General features: G+C 43.2%; 1 protein-coding gene across 3 annotated transcripts in view; it reads left to right on the top strand.

Moving 5' to 3' along the window:
- The window catches only part of SLC23A2 (solute carrier family 23 member 2), a 130827-nt gene that overhangs the window by 69809 nt on the left and 44497 nt on the right, over positions 1 to 16521 (top strand). For all 3 annotated transcript variants that reach the window (XM_053671310.1, XM_037147747.2, XM_037147746.2), the window contains exons 3-5: positions 1379 to 1477; positions 13664 to 13780; positions 16197 to 16354. In XM_053671310.1, coding sequence (XP_053527285.1) covers positions 1379 to 1477; positions 13664 to 13780; positions 16197 to 16354 — 374 coding nt within the window. The remainder of the gene's footprint in view (positions 1 to 1378; positions 1478 to 13663; positions 13781 to 16196; positions 16355 to 16521) is intronic.

The following is a 16521-nucleotide window of genomic DNA, read 5'->3' on the forward strand; positions in this document are numbered from 1 at the left end:
ATTCCACTTGCATAGATATTTTTGGAAAAAAGGATTCTATGAGTATAGTTGCTGGTCCTAGAAATGCCTCTTTTAAATGAATCCCAGTGCTAAGTTACTCTGCACAAAGGCCATTCCACCAAGAACGTAATCTTTCTAATAACAGAATAGCTCTTCTCTCACGTCCTGGTCAATACCAGGTACCCCTTTAAAAATTTTTTAATAAAATATATATTGAAGAAGGAGAGGAGAAAACATCGCTTTCCCCCGGCACTAACTTGCCCTACACGCCTTAGCCCCGCCAGGCCCTAATTTATTTTTAAAAAGTGAAAATTGATTTTAATTGTCATTTCCATAATTTTAAATAAGGTTCAACAGCATTTTGTGTTCTGTTGGATAACTTAATTTTTTTCTGTAAACTTGTATACTTCTACCCTGTGCCCATTTCCTTTGCATTGCTTGTATTATGGATTTGCAGGTGTTCTTTTTTCCCCCCATATAACTTTTTAAAATTTTCTAATATTTTTTTCACCTGCAAACTGTAGCAAAACAGGTTTTTTAAGGATACATTTTGCAGGTATTCTTTAGGAAATTTTGATGCTGATTCCTTATGTGTAGTACTGTATTTTCTCTTATGCTATCACTCATCTTTCACTTCTCTTTATTATAGTTTACAACACCAGAACTTAAACGTTTTTATACTTTGTCTTTTTTTCTTTGTTTAAAAAATGTAGTTGTGCTGTTATTCATTCATATGTACAATTATTTTTGGTATTATTTTTCAAGACAGGCAGCCAGGACTAAGGCCACTGCGTCGTGGCTCACCAGGGCAGGCCTGAAAGAGGGGGTCTTTGCCACAGTAGGAGAACACAGTGAGGAGGGCTGTGCGTAGCACATTTCCTCCTGCAGGGACGGCACATCAGAAGCCATTAATTATCTTTACTTGGAAAGGGATCTTAACCAAGGCAGTTAGTTTACAGTGCCTTTCACCAGCTCAGATATTGGCCCCTAAGCCAATTGGCAGCTTTGGCCCCTCAGGCATTGGGAGCTTTAACCGCTCAACCAAGCCTCCCTTACCTTGGAGGGCTCTGGGGGTCCCACTCCTTGTAGTTCTTTTGGATGTTCCATTCCTGGTCTCACTGAGCTGATCCTCCCGTTCATGCAGCCTCACTCTATGGGATATGTTTCTCTATCAAAAACACACGCATGGTCACTGATGCAGCACACACTTGTTGGGAGTTTCATTTAAGATCACCCAAACTTGCCTAATTTGATAGGTAAAAAATGCACAGTGTTTGATTCTTAGGAGAATTACAGAAGACTTTGGGGTGGGGAGATGCTTCTGTACAGCAAAGAGATATATCATGAAACAGCTTCTGAATGGAGTGTTTCTCTTCAGGTGGTGATGAATGGAGGTGCCACGTCCAGTGGTGAACAGGACAATGAAGACACGGAGCTCATGGCAATCTACACAACAGAAAACGGCATCGCAGAAAAGGTACCCACTTCCATCACCACTTCCACTGCCCCATCGCTGCCGTCCCAGGTTCTGTACGGGATGCATGTCCTTCATCTGGGGGTTTGTCTCTACCTGCTTGAATGGATGTGGGTATTCTTGTTATAATGGAAATAGAGATGATGAAATAGAAATTACTAATTTCTAAATGTCTTAACAGCAGTTAAGCTGAGTCCCATATACTATATATTTTTTAAAGCCTCAACCGGCATGCCAGCAGGAAGTGATTCAGAGTTTGGGTCTGGGTGCTAATGTGACTCAGACCCTGTGGGAATTAAACTGGGCATCAGTTGCCTCATCTTTAAAATGGAAGTAAACATATCAGCACTGATCTTAGGGTTGTTGTGAGGATTAAACGAAATAAAATATGTAAAGTTACTAGCATTGCATCTGGTACACACTATGTATGCAGTGATTAAGAGAATGAGAGACACTGTTACCGAACAAGAGGTCCGAGGGGGGGGCAATATTTGGCCCACCTAGGGACGCCAAAAACTGCTACAGAACAACAGGGACCCCTCCCAAGGACGGAATACTAGTATCTGTTGGGCTCTTCTGTCCGCTGCCAATTGGAAAGACATCTCTCAATGCCAGAGATTTGTGGAAAGGAAATGTTTATTTAATGCTATTCAGGCCATATGCCTCCACTAAAATATCAAAGTCCTTTAGGGTATACACCTACACACACACAGCGCTCCCTTCTCCCACTGTCCCAACTCCGGGTACCGTAAATTAGGAAAAGAGCATATCTGTGTTTCAGGCTGCTGGCACCATCAGCTGTGTCGCCGTGCAGATAGGATCTCTCTCTAGTTAATCCAAAGTCATGTGGCACCCCCTCATGGTCCACTGGCAAGAGTTCTTTGTACCAACTTCCAGTCAAAGTCTTTCTGCTTTCCAGGCCACGCAGCCAAAGGGGGCACCCCAAAGCCATGTGGGCCTCTTCTACCAAAGCTGCAGGGGTGTGCACTCCACCAAAAGCATGTATCTTTCTTCTTCACCTGGCTTCAGGGATCTCCATTCTGGCAAAGCTGTGTGGTTTTCCCTTTCACCTGGGAAAGAGGGGGTCCTCACTCTGCCCCAAACCACGTGGCTCTCCCTTCTATGGCTGCCATGTCTGGCTTTTAAATCCCTGTGCCAATCTTCCTCTGTACTCTTATTTCCGACTCCTCCCACGATCAGTTACACCTGCCAGTATTTCTGTATTATTACAAGTTTACTGGGCTGCCATCGTTAGTCTGGGCAATTATGGCCCCATGTCCTAGAGCCAATCTTCTCCAAGCTCCCACGCAGGTGCTGTAACTTGGGGGACCTGCCCCCAGTTACATCTTGGGGGAAGCGACTTCATCCCCCTAGCTCCAAACCTGGCCACAACCATTTAACATATTCAAGTGACCCGCCAAAGGCTATAGATATGTTAAATGACCAGGTCATGGTTTAGCTGCAAGGCTGTGGCTGTACAAAACAGCCCTGCGTGTTCCTGCTCTATGTGTCCCTTCCCCCAACTCACACCTGTGGGGGAAGGGGTGAGGACATCTTATATGTCTCTCCAATATTCCTATACACTTTGAGTTCTGGACACCATTCCAAATCTCTTTTTTGGGGGAGGGGGCCTTGGCTGCACCCTGTATCAACACCAGTAGGTGGTTTAAGTTGACTATGACAGAGCCTTTAATGAAGCACAGATGAAAGCATTGGAAATCACTCACCGAGGTGGGAGAATCTTCTTTTGCCTTATGCCACCTTGATAGGTCAGTCTGTGTGACCATATTCCTGGAGGCCCGGAGAGAGCTGCCCAAAAAAGGGAGTCCAGATGCCTGGATTTCCTTTTTCTTTGTATCTGTCACTGTGCCAAACACATGTGAAAAATGATATGGCGGCACCTTCAGATAGCATTGCAGCCCTAAGACTTCTCAATTTCACTTGATTTTTATTTGATAGACTTTAAAAATAAGTTTTACTTTCATGCTGAAAATTACTAATTTGATCAACTTATACAATGAGACACTGTATTCTAGAACCACTGCATTTTACTGTGGACAGTGGATACTGGGTATTCTAGTTACAGACCACAATAAAGCTGACACATGCACATATAGAACCCAGCTTGGGTATTAATGCAGCAAGTGTACAATATAATCAATTATATTGGAATTTTTGAGTAATCAAATTTTTTATGTATAAGTGTGGCTTCTTTTTAAAATTTCTAGTCTTGGAGATGAAAACTTCATTTTTGGTTGTCTTGCCCAATATTGCTATTATTTGGTCAAGCTATTATAAATTAGACTAATTAGAGTCAAGCTGAGATGTTGCAATTCCTGCAGTGTTGGATTCTGCACTGCGTCCTGGAGTGGGAGATGAGGATAGCCACAGTCAGCATGTAGTCTGCTGCCAGCAGTCTGCAGCTGAGGTGCAGCCTGCCACAGGGCTGGGTCTGTGTGGGGGCCGCTGCCTGGCTTGCTTGGGTCTCAGCATCCAAGTGGCTCAGCCTCTTGTAACAAAGTGCTTCTGACTTTATAGATTTGTTAGGTTGTATCCAGGGCCGAAGTCCTGGGTCCTTAATCACAGAGTCATCAAAATTTCCATGCCCTAGACTCTAACCGTTTTTGGGACTTCCTCCTCCATTATCTAGGAAATGAAGGCTGTCTTTTGAAATGAATAGTGAGGAGCATTAACACTTTGGGGCTTTTTAACACCTGCAGCTGTGCCTTTTACTGATGATGGTAATCTGTTGGCCAGAAAACCCCATCTAGCACATTTATGCTAGGCATTTATTTACCTGTATGGATGAAAACTTTGTTCACTGTCTGAACACTGGTACATTCACATTTCTTTAAATACTAATGAGATAGGATATCTTCCTATTTTACTAGCCCTTTGAGGCATATATTATTGTTTATTTTTTAACTGTTAAAAAATATTAATGGCCCAAAACCTCACAATTAAACAGAAATGTTAAAGTGAAAAGCCAAAGCCCTCTGTGACCCCACTCCAAACTATAAAACCCAATAACCACTAATGATAGGTTGGTATTCTTCCTTCTAAGCATTTCCATTATATAGATTCTTTACTTTTGCTTTTTTAAACATAAATGAGATTATATTCTAAATATCATTCTGCAACCTACTTTTTAAAGATTTTATTCATTTATTTTTAGAGAGAGGGGAAGGGAGGAAGAGAGAGACGGAGAGAAACATTCACGTGTGGTTGTCTCTCATATGCGCCCCTCCTGGGGACCTGGCCCGCACCCAGGCATGTGTCCTGACTGAGAATCAAACTGTTCCCAGGCAGGCACTCAATCCACTGAGCCACACCAGCCAAGGCTGAAGCGTTTTTTATGGTTGAATTTTTGTGAATGTTCATCCAAGCTTATTAGAAATGCAGACTCTCCGCCCCATCCTAGACCTGCTGAATCAGATTCTGCACTTTCACACATTTCCTATGTGGTTCACATGTTCACTGAAGTTAGAGGAGTAACTCTATAGCAGTTTCCAACAGAAGAGCTGGCTCATGGGAATCAATTCCTATCCAAGAGTAACTGTAGCCTGAAGGCTTGAAGGTTGTAGCTGCTGCTCTCCCATTTTCTGATACTGAATGTGGCTGCGAAGAAATCAGATCAGGCCAGTCTTTTTTTCCCTTATTAGTATCCTGACCTTTTGTCTGTCTCACAGATTCTTTATTTATCTTTGATATTCAGTCACTTTACTGAAATATGTTTTGACGCTGACCATTCTGGGTCAGGTTTTTCTGGCATTTTTAATATTTAGTTTCGAAGCTCCTGTTATTTGAGAAAAGTTGTTTTGAATTATATCTTTATTTTTTGTTCCAGTCTGTTCTTGCAATTTTCCTATTTGAGGGTTCCAATCATGCATATTTTGGATTTCCTTTGCCTTCTTCCTCAGCTATCACTTTCTCTAATGTGTTTTTTTTTCTATTTTTTCTTGTGCTCTTTCATTTTTCATTATAACTTTCATTTTTCTTTTTTCCCGTTTTTAAAAAAGATTTTATTTATTTATTTTCAGGGAGGGGAGAAGGGAGGGAGAAAGAGTGCCGTGCAAGAGAAACATCAGTTGGCCGCCTCTGGCACGCCCCCCACTGGGAACCTGGCCTGCAAGCCAGGCATGTGCCCCAACTGGCGCCCTTTCTGGTCACAGGCCTGTGGGTGCTCAGTCCACTGAGCCACACCAGCCAGGGCTTCTTCCATTTACTTCTTTCCAAATTGTGTCAACTCATGTTCTATTTCCCTTTGTCTTTAAATTGCTAATTTAAGGTCTTCCTTAACACACTTGTTTTACTGAGTTTTTAAGATATCTGAACCGCTTTTATTAACTCACGAAGTATTTGGTGGGTCTTTCTAATTTGTAAACGTGTCCTTTATTTCTTGGAAATTTTCTTATTTCTTTGATTAATTCTTACATATTTTTTGGTTCCACTCTGATTTTTAAAAACTTACTATTTCTTACCCATATTTGTCTTTTTGTTATTTTGGGAGATTTTTTTTTTTTTTAACTTTCAACCTTTTTGATTTTTTTCTATTTTGTTTTTAGTTTCTAAGACCTCTTTTGCTATTTGGTTTTGCTTTTATTTACTGACTAGAGCTTTTTAAAATGGTATTTCTTTTCTCCAAGGCTCAAAATATTTTTTTTTATTTTTAACATGTTTTCTTCACACCACATTGCCCCTATTTCCTATCTTTCTTTGGCTCATATTTTTGGAGCCTTCCTTTGTCCCAGGTTGGTGAAGCAGTAGAAAAATATGATTGTAAGGTTGTTGTATGTCAGTGAACTTTGTCTACTGGTAGGAGTGGCCACTGAATAAATAAACCAGGTGGAAAGCTGTCTTGTCCTGTGGGGTCTGGATGTCAGCATATTGTCTCTGGAGCTGACCACAATTCCTGCACAAAAGAATCTTCTGGTCTTCTCCTGCGGGACAAGCCTGGTTTCCGTGACCTGGATCCTGGCATTCTGGAAGCAGATGAGGATCCCACGAATCATGTTCGCCTTTAACCCTACATAGTATTCCTGAGTCTGATGTCTTTCTGGTTTATATTTGTCAAACAATACATTGTTATATGTTGAAGGATGAGGATAGCATTAGGCAGCAGGATGTCTGGTTGGTTTGTGGAGTTAGAACCTGCCTCTTGCTGTCATTCTGTTTTATGCCTCCAGGCGCGGAACCTCTCTGGGGTTGGTCAGTCGGCTCGCTTCTCCCCACTCTCCTTCCGTAACCACCCAGGCTGTCTATTTCTTCCCTCTCCCTTACGGGTTACAGCTTATGAAAATGCTTTAAGTATTTCAGAAGTGTGTTAATCTCATTTATTTCTCATGTTCGCTCTTGTCTTTGCAGATTTGTGTCACATTCCTTCTCTGTTTTTAGGAGTTAAAGGAAATGATATTTGTGGCCAATTTACTATGTCTAACTGGAACTCAGAAAGATAAGATAGTTCTTTGAAAAGACTAATGAAATTCATGTTTGATGGACCTGATGAAGGAAAAAATTAGAAAGTGCAGATACACACTGACAATGTGAAAGAAGATACAAGAAAAATATACAAGAGAATATTAGCCCCATGTCAAGGTTGAGGGTTTGATCCCCAGTCAGGGCACATACATATAAGAATCAACCAGTGAATGCATAAATAAGTGGAAGAACAAATCAATGTCTCTCTCTCTCTAACTCTTCTTTCTTTCTCTCTAAAATCAATAAATAAAAATAAGGGAATATTAACTATGACTTTATGATAATCAATTTGAAAGTCTATAGCAAGAGTTGATAAGCTACATCCTACAAGCCAAATCTGATCCAACACCTGTTCTGATAAGTAAAGTTTTATTGCAGCACAGTTGTGCTCACTGGTTTACATATTATCTAAGGCTCTTCTGCACTACAGTGGCAGAGTCGAGCAGTTGTGACAGAATTGTTATGGCCCACAAAGCCTAAAATATTTACTGTATAGCCTCTTACAGAAAGAGTTTGCTGTTTTCGGCTCTAGAAGAAATTATTTCCTAGAGAAAAAGAGACTGCAATTGATCCCCAAAGTACTGTACTAGATAGATAACCATATAAGAGATCGGAAAGATTATTAATGACCTTAAGAAGTCTCCAGACAGAGAGCTGAGTTATGAGTTCATTAATCTTTGAAGGACAGGTAATTGCCTTGTTCTTTAGCTTATTTCAGACTATGGAAAAAGATGGAAAAGTCTTCTAAATGACATTATTAAAATATTTATAGAGTGACCTTTTAAAGAAACCTTGCTCTTGGAGGTTGTTACTGCAGTTTTTAAAATGGTTTGTATTGTCAATGCAGTGATGACTGTCTGTGGTACCATAGCTTCTAATGACGAAACACACTGCTGTCTCAGTGAGGGGAGCAGCGTTTATCTGACAGGGTTAATTGATCCCCTTGACAGCACAGTTCCCTACTCAGTGTCATCTTTATACTCTTTGTGGACATTTACATTGTCCCCAGTCCTGTATTGTAGAGCTGCCCTCATTGTTACAGAATGGACCCAAGGAACGGGGACAAGATACTGTTATCGAATGAACCCTCCCCTTTCCTGGGGTCCCTCTGTACTAGGTTCATCTTGCCTATTGCCAGGGAATATGGCTCTTGATGTCAGGGTGTGGTGAAAAGGAAAGGAACAATTTATGCAGGGTATACAGACTTAAAGTAATGACTTAATGTCTTCATTAAAACCCAAAGTCTCTTAAAACACCCACAGTACTTCCTTCCTTGCTTGCCCAGTCCAGGGTACCAGATCTCAGGAAAAGAAATAGAAGACTGGCTCAGGTAGCTCCCCGGTCCTTCCCAGTAATCTGTGCTCAGCTGGCAGGCTTCCCGCAGTTCCCAGCACCATCAGCTGTGTCGCCGCCATGATCTCCAGTTCTTAGTCTAAAACCACGTGGCACCTTCTCATGCCCACCAGCAGGAGTCCTTTCACCTCTTTCCTTCCCTGCAAGGTCTCTCCTGCATTCTTCTGACCAACTAAGAGTGAGCTCGCTTGGCTGCTACATCTTGCTTTCCTGCTTCCTAAGCCATGTGGTAAAGGGCCCCCCAAAACCACCTGGTTCTAACCCACATGGCTGCCGCACCTGGGTTTAAATCCTGGTGTGAATCTTCCTCTGTACCCTCATTTCCGAATCCTCCCACAGTTAGCTACACCTGCCAGTATTTCCCATATTTTTATAGCTTTTCTGGGCTATGACTGTAAATCTGGGCAGGTGTGGCCCCTTGGCATGGAGCAATTCAGCTCCAAGCTCTCACACAGACACTGTAACCAGGGGCAGCTTCCTCCCAGTTACCTCATGGATTAAAGTTGCTCCCAAGTCCCTGGCTCAAAGCATGCAGCTATTTAACATATCTATGAGACTAACCAAAAGTTATAGATACGTAAAATAACTGTTTTTATAGTTATTTGCAAAACTTTCGATATGCAAAGTAACTCTCAATGGCCCTGCTCCATGTGTCCCATTCCCTAGTTCAGACTTTTAGGGGGGAGGACCTCACATATTTTTAATATTTCCTGGACACCCCAAGTTCTGGACCCCGTTGCAGATCCCTCTTGCGGGGGGCACGGCTGCACCCTGTTATATCATTACTAAGAAAACTTGAGAGGGAGAATATTTGTACACATACATGCATGTACACCTTTTAATCTTAGCCTGCTAGGCCTACAAGGACAAATACAGTATTTTCATTTCTGTTCATCAAAACAATACTTAAAAGTAGTTGTTTTGGAATCATCACAAAAATATTACTTATGATATTACTGTAACAGGTTGTACTAATCTAATTGTCGTATTGCTTGCTTTCAGATATTTCTGTTATTTCGTGAGCAGTAACACTTTTCCACTAGGAGACTGTAGATAACACGATAGTGTTACGTTGTACTTTTTATATAGCAAGACTAATATCCATAGTTGTGTCCTGTCGGCAAAATGGTCACCTGAGTTTAGGGGTTCCTGAATCAGGCTCTGATTTTCAAGGACTCAATTCAAAAAATCTGTCACACTCATGATTACAGCATATTTCAGAGGAGGGATACAGATTAAAACCACTGGAAATAGGTGTGGGGGCAACTTTGCCAGCAAGTCCCCCTGTCCGCCACGGATGAAAGTAACACAATCAAGACATGATCTACTTGGGGAGGAGAAGTGGTCAATCTCTCAGAGGAGAAGGACCAAGAACCTCTTCTTTAATGGCTTTTATTAGGTTTGGAACACATAGGAATACAAGTAAAGCTCATCAATCAATGTCAGGTGGCAAGGATCAAAGAGTTTCAAAGAGATCTGAGGGCTTAATCTAAGTCAGTGTCTGTCAGGTAAGGGGGTTGCAGAAACTTTGGGAGACATACTCATTTCCTGCTCAGACCCTTAGCATATGAATAAAAGCACTCTTAGCAAAGCAGGCTTCACAGGACTTTACAAATTCTTTCTTTTTTTAAAATATATTTTATTAATTATGCCATTACAGTTCTATTTCCCCCTTCATTCCCCTGCATACCCCCTCCCCCACCATTCCCCCCTTTAGTTTATGACCACATGTCTCAAGTTCTTTAGTTCTATATTTCCCATACTATTCTTGCCCTCTCCCTATCTATTTTCTACCTACCATCTATGCTACATATTTTCTGTACCTTCTCCCCACTTCTCCTCCCACTCCCCTGTAGCTAACCCTCCATGTGATCTTCATTTCTATGGTTCTGCTCCTGATCTAGCTGTCCTCTTAGTTTGCTTTTGTTTTAGGTGTGGTTGTTAACTGTGAGTTTGCTGTCCTTTCACTGTTCATCTTTTTTATCTTCTTTTTCTTAGGTAAGTCCCTTTAACATTTCATATAATAAGGGCTTGGTGATGATGAACTCCTTGAATTTGATCTTATCTGAGAAGCACTTTATCTGCCCTTTCATTCTAAATGAAAGTTTTGCTGGATAGAGCAATCTTGGTTGTAGGTCTTTGGATTTCATGACTTGGAATACCTCTTTCCAGCCTCTTCTTGCCTGTAAGGTCTCTTTTGAGAAATCCGCTGACAATCTGATGGGAACTCCTTTGTGGGTGACTGTCCCTTTATCTCTTGCTGCTTCTAGGATTCTCTCCTTCATTTGAATCTTGGCTAATGTAATAATGATGTGCCTTGGTGTGTTCCTTCTTGGGTCCAACTTCTTTGGGACTCTCTGAGCTTCCTGGATTTCCTGGAAGTCTGTTTTCTCTGCCAGATTGGGGAAATTCTCCTTAATTATTTGTTCAAATAAGTTTTCCACTGGTGGCTGTTCCTCTTCCCCTTCTGGTACCCCTATAATTCGGGTGTTGGAGCGTTTAAAGATGTCCTGGAGGTTCCCAAGCCTCTCCTCATTTTTTTTGAATTCTTGTTTCTTCATATTTTCCTGTTTGGTCATTTTTTCCTTCCTTCTGGTTCACTCCATTGATTTGAGTCCCAATTTCTTTTCCATCACTATTGGTTTCCTGTGCATTTCCCTTCATTTCAATTAGTTTAGCCTTCATTTGTTCCTCTAATTTGTGACTAAAATCAACCAGTTCTGTGAGCATCCTGATCACCAGTGTTTTTGAACTGTGCATCTGAAAGTTTGGCTATTTCTTCGTCACGTAGAGTTATGGGCTCTGGGGCTTTGAGATCTTCGTGAGCCATTTTTGGTCTGTTCACGCCTGTTAAGTGTGAGGAGCCCAGCCTTAGGGGTGGGGCGGGGCCACCAGGGCGCGAGGTCGCTGGGTTGTGACACTGTATGTGGAGGCAGGGTCACAGAGGGACATTGGCGGTTCCCTCTGCTGCTTCCTGCTGCTAGGGCCTGCGCGGTCCGTCTCACTGCTTGCTCCTTCACCGGTTTATCTGCGCTGGACTGTGTGACTTTGGTCAGCCCTCAGTGAGTCGGCCCGCTTCTCTGCACCTGGGATCCGCCCATGGCTGCTGATGCACCTGGGTCGTGTGCCCAGTCGGTCCCGTGGATCTTTCCTGCCTGACCCCACTCTACTGCTGGCTCTGCCCCTCTTACTGGTTTGGCTGAAGGGTTCATTCTTGTCAGACTTTTGTGTAGCTCAATTTTTTGTGGTTTGGCTGCGTTTTTGTTGCTAAAACTTTGTTGTTTTTAAACTTAGTTGTGCGAGAAGGCGTAGTGCTTCCACCTACACCTCCATCTTGGCGGAAGTCTCTATAAATTCTTTCTTATGCCTGATCACCCTGGAACCTGCTCTAGCAGGCAAAGGGCTGCACTGCCCTCCCTGTCATAGGTTTTAGGTTTAAGTGAATTAGAGCCAGGAAGTGCTTCTTCCAGATGGAAATCGGAACTCAGGCTATGTAAGAATAGCCGGGGGGGGGGCGTGAGGGTCCATCATTCCCTCTTTGCTGCAGCCCCCTGAGTCCTTTCTTAAGGACCTTCCAAGTGATCGTGTCTGGCTTAGGTTGCCCCTCCTCTGAGGGGGTCTTACCTGTCTTTGATTAACCAACCAAGCATTGGGGGCAGAGGATGAAGCAGAAAGCAGTGCTGCTGCCAGGGAGATAAGCTTTGTCTCCTTAGCGGCTTGCATTCAAGAGGTCACTTACTCAGCCTTAGCCATGAGGGGCAGTTACAACTCCTGAAACCAGGCGGAGTGGTTCCCAACAAAAAGGTACCTAAGGAAGGGTCCAGGAGACTCTAGCACAAGCTTTCAGTTGTCCCCTTCCAGCAGAGTCATGTGGGCAGTGCCTAATTTTCCCAAACAACAAGGAGTGTTGCCAACCAGGGAAGCCCACTGGAGGCCTAGTGTCCAGGGTTTTATTGAGGATCAGTCTTATAGTAGATATGGCTGACCACTGCATGGTTGACCTTAGTGTCCAGTGCTACCAGTGGTCAAACCGATACCAAGTACCCAAGGCCTCTACCATAGATCACATCGTTAGCACATACTGTGTTTGGGGTAGTCTTCAGGTGAACAAACGCACTCTTAAGAGGCAGGGTGTTCCATGAGATCAGAGATTACCCCCCATATGCCAGGCAAGGGCTAAACCTTTCTCTGAAATGGACATGGTTTGAATATGCCAGACCTGCTGAGTTATTCCTTCACAGCACATCACCATGTATCAGACTCCTCACACACATGTACTTTCTCTACCAACAAACTCTTAAGAAACACACTTAATTCATTTTAGCCCATTCAACAGTATAAATCTCCCATTATCTGTTGTGTGAGTGGTAGAAAAAGTTCTCTTGGAAAGGTCATATTCAAGTCACATTTGGATTAGATCAAATGTAACTTACATCAGACATTTACCTTTAGGCTTTAGAGGGCAGGCCTGAATTGCATCACTTCTTTTGCTCTGGGATGTTTGGTTCCTAAATCCCTTTTGCCCTGTGCATGGAAAATTGAGTAATAGGCATGTGGTGTCAGAAATCTTTCTGTGGACCAAAGCCGTCTGATGGGAGGGCACAAATTAGGCTAGATATGGTCAAGGGTCAGAGTTTCATTATCTGGGAATGTTGGACTGTAACCTAAAATGTCTGGTCTTTGTGAAGATTTTGGCTCAAAAGCATGCGACACCTAACACTGAAAAAAATCTTTAGTAGTGGTTGGAGGGGAAAAAAAGAAAATTGCCCCCTAAACTGTAAGTACATTTTTAGTCTTGTTTTAAGTAAAATATGAATCACATATCTGTATACTTTTGAAGTTTGCTCTTTCCACTCTATGTTGTGTCTGGCAGCAGTGTTTTGGTAGAAGAATGTGGGAGCTTAATTTTAGGCACGAAGTTCATTCTTTTTGCAGGGATGGGGTGGGGTAGGAGTGGCAGATTAGTACTTTCTGTTTGAAAGTGGTTAGCCTTTCATATTATTTCTTCATTCTGGCACCATTCAACGACTGCTCATGCCAAGGTATTACTTCATAATCTCAACCTGAGAGCGTGTCCTCCATGCAGCTGGTCCCCAGACTTGGGGACAATCTCTGAGCAAGCTGGGTGCCCTTGGGGATGAGTTGAGGGCAGCAGATACTGGACCCCCAAACTCTGAGGATTTGAGTGTCCCACTAAGCCAATGTGCTTGAGCACTGTGTCAAAGGTAGTCGTGGCTTAATTTTATGGGAGCGTGGCAGCCTCTTTACGAAGTTGTTTTTCAGTAATGGGCCTGTACTAAGCAGTACTAACTTTAGTCCTTGTTTTATAAACAACTCCTTTGCCCTTCTTGCTCACAGAGCTCTCTGGCTGAGACGTTGGATAGCACCGGCAGTCTAGATCCCCAGAGATCGGACATGATTTACACCATAGAAGACGTTCCTCCCTGGTACCTGTGCATATTTCTGGGGCTGCAGGTAAGATGATTTCTTTAGGATGTAACCACTGGCAGGTGCTCAAATTCTCTGGATGTTTCTTAAATTCAATTTTTATTTTTCTTTATTAATGACTTTATTATAAATTACTCTTTTAAGAATGATGAATGGAAATTAACAACATCAGTTTTATAATAATGAAAGGAAGAAACGAACAGGCTTAGGAAGGTAACTAAGGAATGAAAGAAGGAAAATGTTCATGGAATTAGCAAAAGAAGTGACATGGGAGGAAGGACAGAAGATCGTAGAGCTGTAGAAAGAAGGAAGAGTAGAGGGAGGAGAAGAGTAGAAGAATGGAGGAAGGCAGAACCAGTTTTCATCTCCCATTCCTGGCTTGGTTAACCAATCTATAATCATGGTCAGCTCTGTCATGAAATACAGCTGACACTGAGAAATGCTACATTGGCCCAGACTTAATATCCTCTTTTTAAAGGAAGACAAACGTTGCCATCGTAGTAACAGCTTTGCCTGCTTCGGCTTCTGGTAGGAGCAGGGCAGGGAAGCTGCCAGGGTAGGGGAATGGGGCTGGGCTGGGGGACTGGGTGGGACGTCACACAAGGTGACAAGCCTCTGCAGGGCTCCTACATCTCTGGTACTTCCCCATTCGTCTCTCAACACCCTTTTCCCACTAAGTGATTGACGTGGGGCTTTAGGAGAAAGGGGACGAGACCGGACGCTCTTTTCCAGGACCCACATTGCTGGCCTGTGTTTCTCTTGGTTATTTTAGCCTGGGCTCTGTTCTCAGGTCTGACTTTCCATTCTTCCTTTTTCAAGTTTGAAGGATCAGTTCAGTCCTAGGGTATTTTACATGCTGAGAAAGTCCGTCTCATTGCCCACACAAGTTTATTCACTTGGAGGTGAGACTGCATCTGCCCTGACAGCTGATAGTTTGGTGCAGATTGCTAGCACTCCCCCTTACCTCTGCCCCACCGACCCCTTTAGGTATCACAGCACCCCACTGACCCCCTTTAGGTACCCTGGACTGAAAGGTGTCTAATCAAGGAGGAGGCCTGACCAAAGGAGCTGGCAGATAATTTTCCTTGGGTTGAACATTCCAAGACAGATTCAGGAAACCTGCTTTTGGAAATGTTTATGTTATAGGTGTTTCTAGAAGAAGTCTTCTCTGGTCAAATGGGATTGGGAAACCCTGCACACATTAGGCCCTTCTTGACAGTACAGTGTTCTTGAGCTTGTGAGCCGCTCTGAGAAGTCCTGGATGGCAGTCATTCTGTTTCTTGCACAAAACACCTATTAGTGTTGTAAAAGTTGGGTTTTATGGTCTGCAAGCAACACATTTTGGCAAATAGGAGCGAAGATGGGAAACTATTGGGAAGAAAATTGGGGCTTGCAGAACAGAAGTAGGTGCCGAACAAGCAGGCCACTGGGAGGAAGAGAAGTGCGCAGTGGCTGCTGGGACTGTCTTACCAGGGCCGCAGGGAATGGAGAGTGGGCCCCCAAGGGGAGAGCGGGATGGGCTTTTTCTGGAGCATTCCCACAACTCCTGTGTGCCCTTAATCCTTCCCTGATTGTCATCAGAAAGTGCCAGCCTGTAGAAAATGATGGAAAACACCCTGTTCGATGAAGGTTTGTGTAAGTTTAATCCCCAGACCCGAGAGAATTTTTTTAAAAAGTTGACTGGCCCTGGCTGGGTGGCTCAGGTGGTTAGAGCATTGTCCCGTACTCCAAGGTGGCAGGTTTGACTCCGTTCAGGGTACAAACAAGAGTCAACCAATGAACGGTTAAATAAGTGCAGCAACAGGTTGATATCTCTCTCTCTCGAAATCAATTAAAAAATACAGATGTAAAATTTTACATAAAATATTGGCAAATCAAATCGCAGAAGTGAAAGATACAGCAAGACTAGAGTTTGTTTCAAGAATGGTTCAGCACAAAATAATTCATGTTAACAGATCAGGGGAGAAAGACCTATAATTGCATTTGATGCTGCAAAGGAACAGTGTAGGTAATGGAGTGGCCAAAGAACTTACATGTGTGACCCGTGGATGTGAACTAATGGGGGGACTGCCAGATGGCATGGGGGTGCCTGGTGGAGGGGGAAGATGGGGCAACTACAATAGCATAATCAATAAGATATATTTAAAACGTGGATATCCCAGTAAAAATTGTGTAAGTAAAATATCACCAGTGCTTGTATTAAGTACTTCTTCATGCTGGCCTAGATTCGTGTGAGTAATAAGACAAGGAAATGTAATGGAAAGGAGAAATGCTGAAAAAGAAATATGATTTGGTATTTGATACAAGTGTGTACTTTAAAAAAAAGAGTTTTTTGTCATGTGGGCTATTTTTTTTAAAACAATGGAGGGGTGAGTTAGGATGAAATCAGGGCAAAAAATGAGGAGGGTTAACTCTTTCCCTTCTGGCTTCCTGTCACCCACAGCACTATCTGACTTGCTTCAGTGGTACGATCGCAGTGCCCTTCCTGCTGGCCGATGCCATGTGTGTGGGGTATGACCAGTGGGCCACCAGCCAGCTCATTGGGACCATTTTCTTCTGTGTGGGAATCACAACTTTGCTGCAGACAACGTTTGGATGCAGGTGAGACTGGGGTACTAAGTTTGGGTGCTGAAACCCTGTGTGGGGAAGGCATTGAACAACACCATTTACCCAGGGCTGCTTGGCAGGACGGGTGGGGGTGGGGCAGGGGATCGTTCCAGTGAGCCTTGACCCCGCCCAACCCACACCAAGTTTCTTCTCTTGGTGGA

Source organism: Artibeus jamaicensis, unplaced genomic scaffold, assembly GCF_021234435.1.
Source record: "Artibeus jamaicensis isolate MK-2021 breed Jamaican fruit bat unplaced genomic scaffold, CSHL_Jam_final contig_685, whole genome shotgun sequence".
NCBI classification, from domain to species: Eukaryota; Metazoa; Chordata; class Mammalia; order Chiroptera; family Phyllostomidae; genus Artibeus; species Artibeus jamaicensis.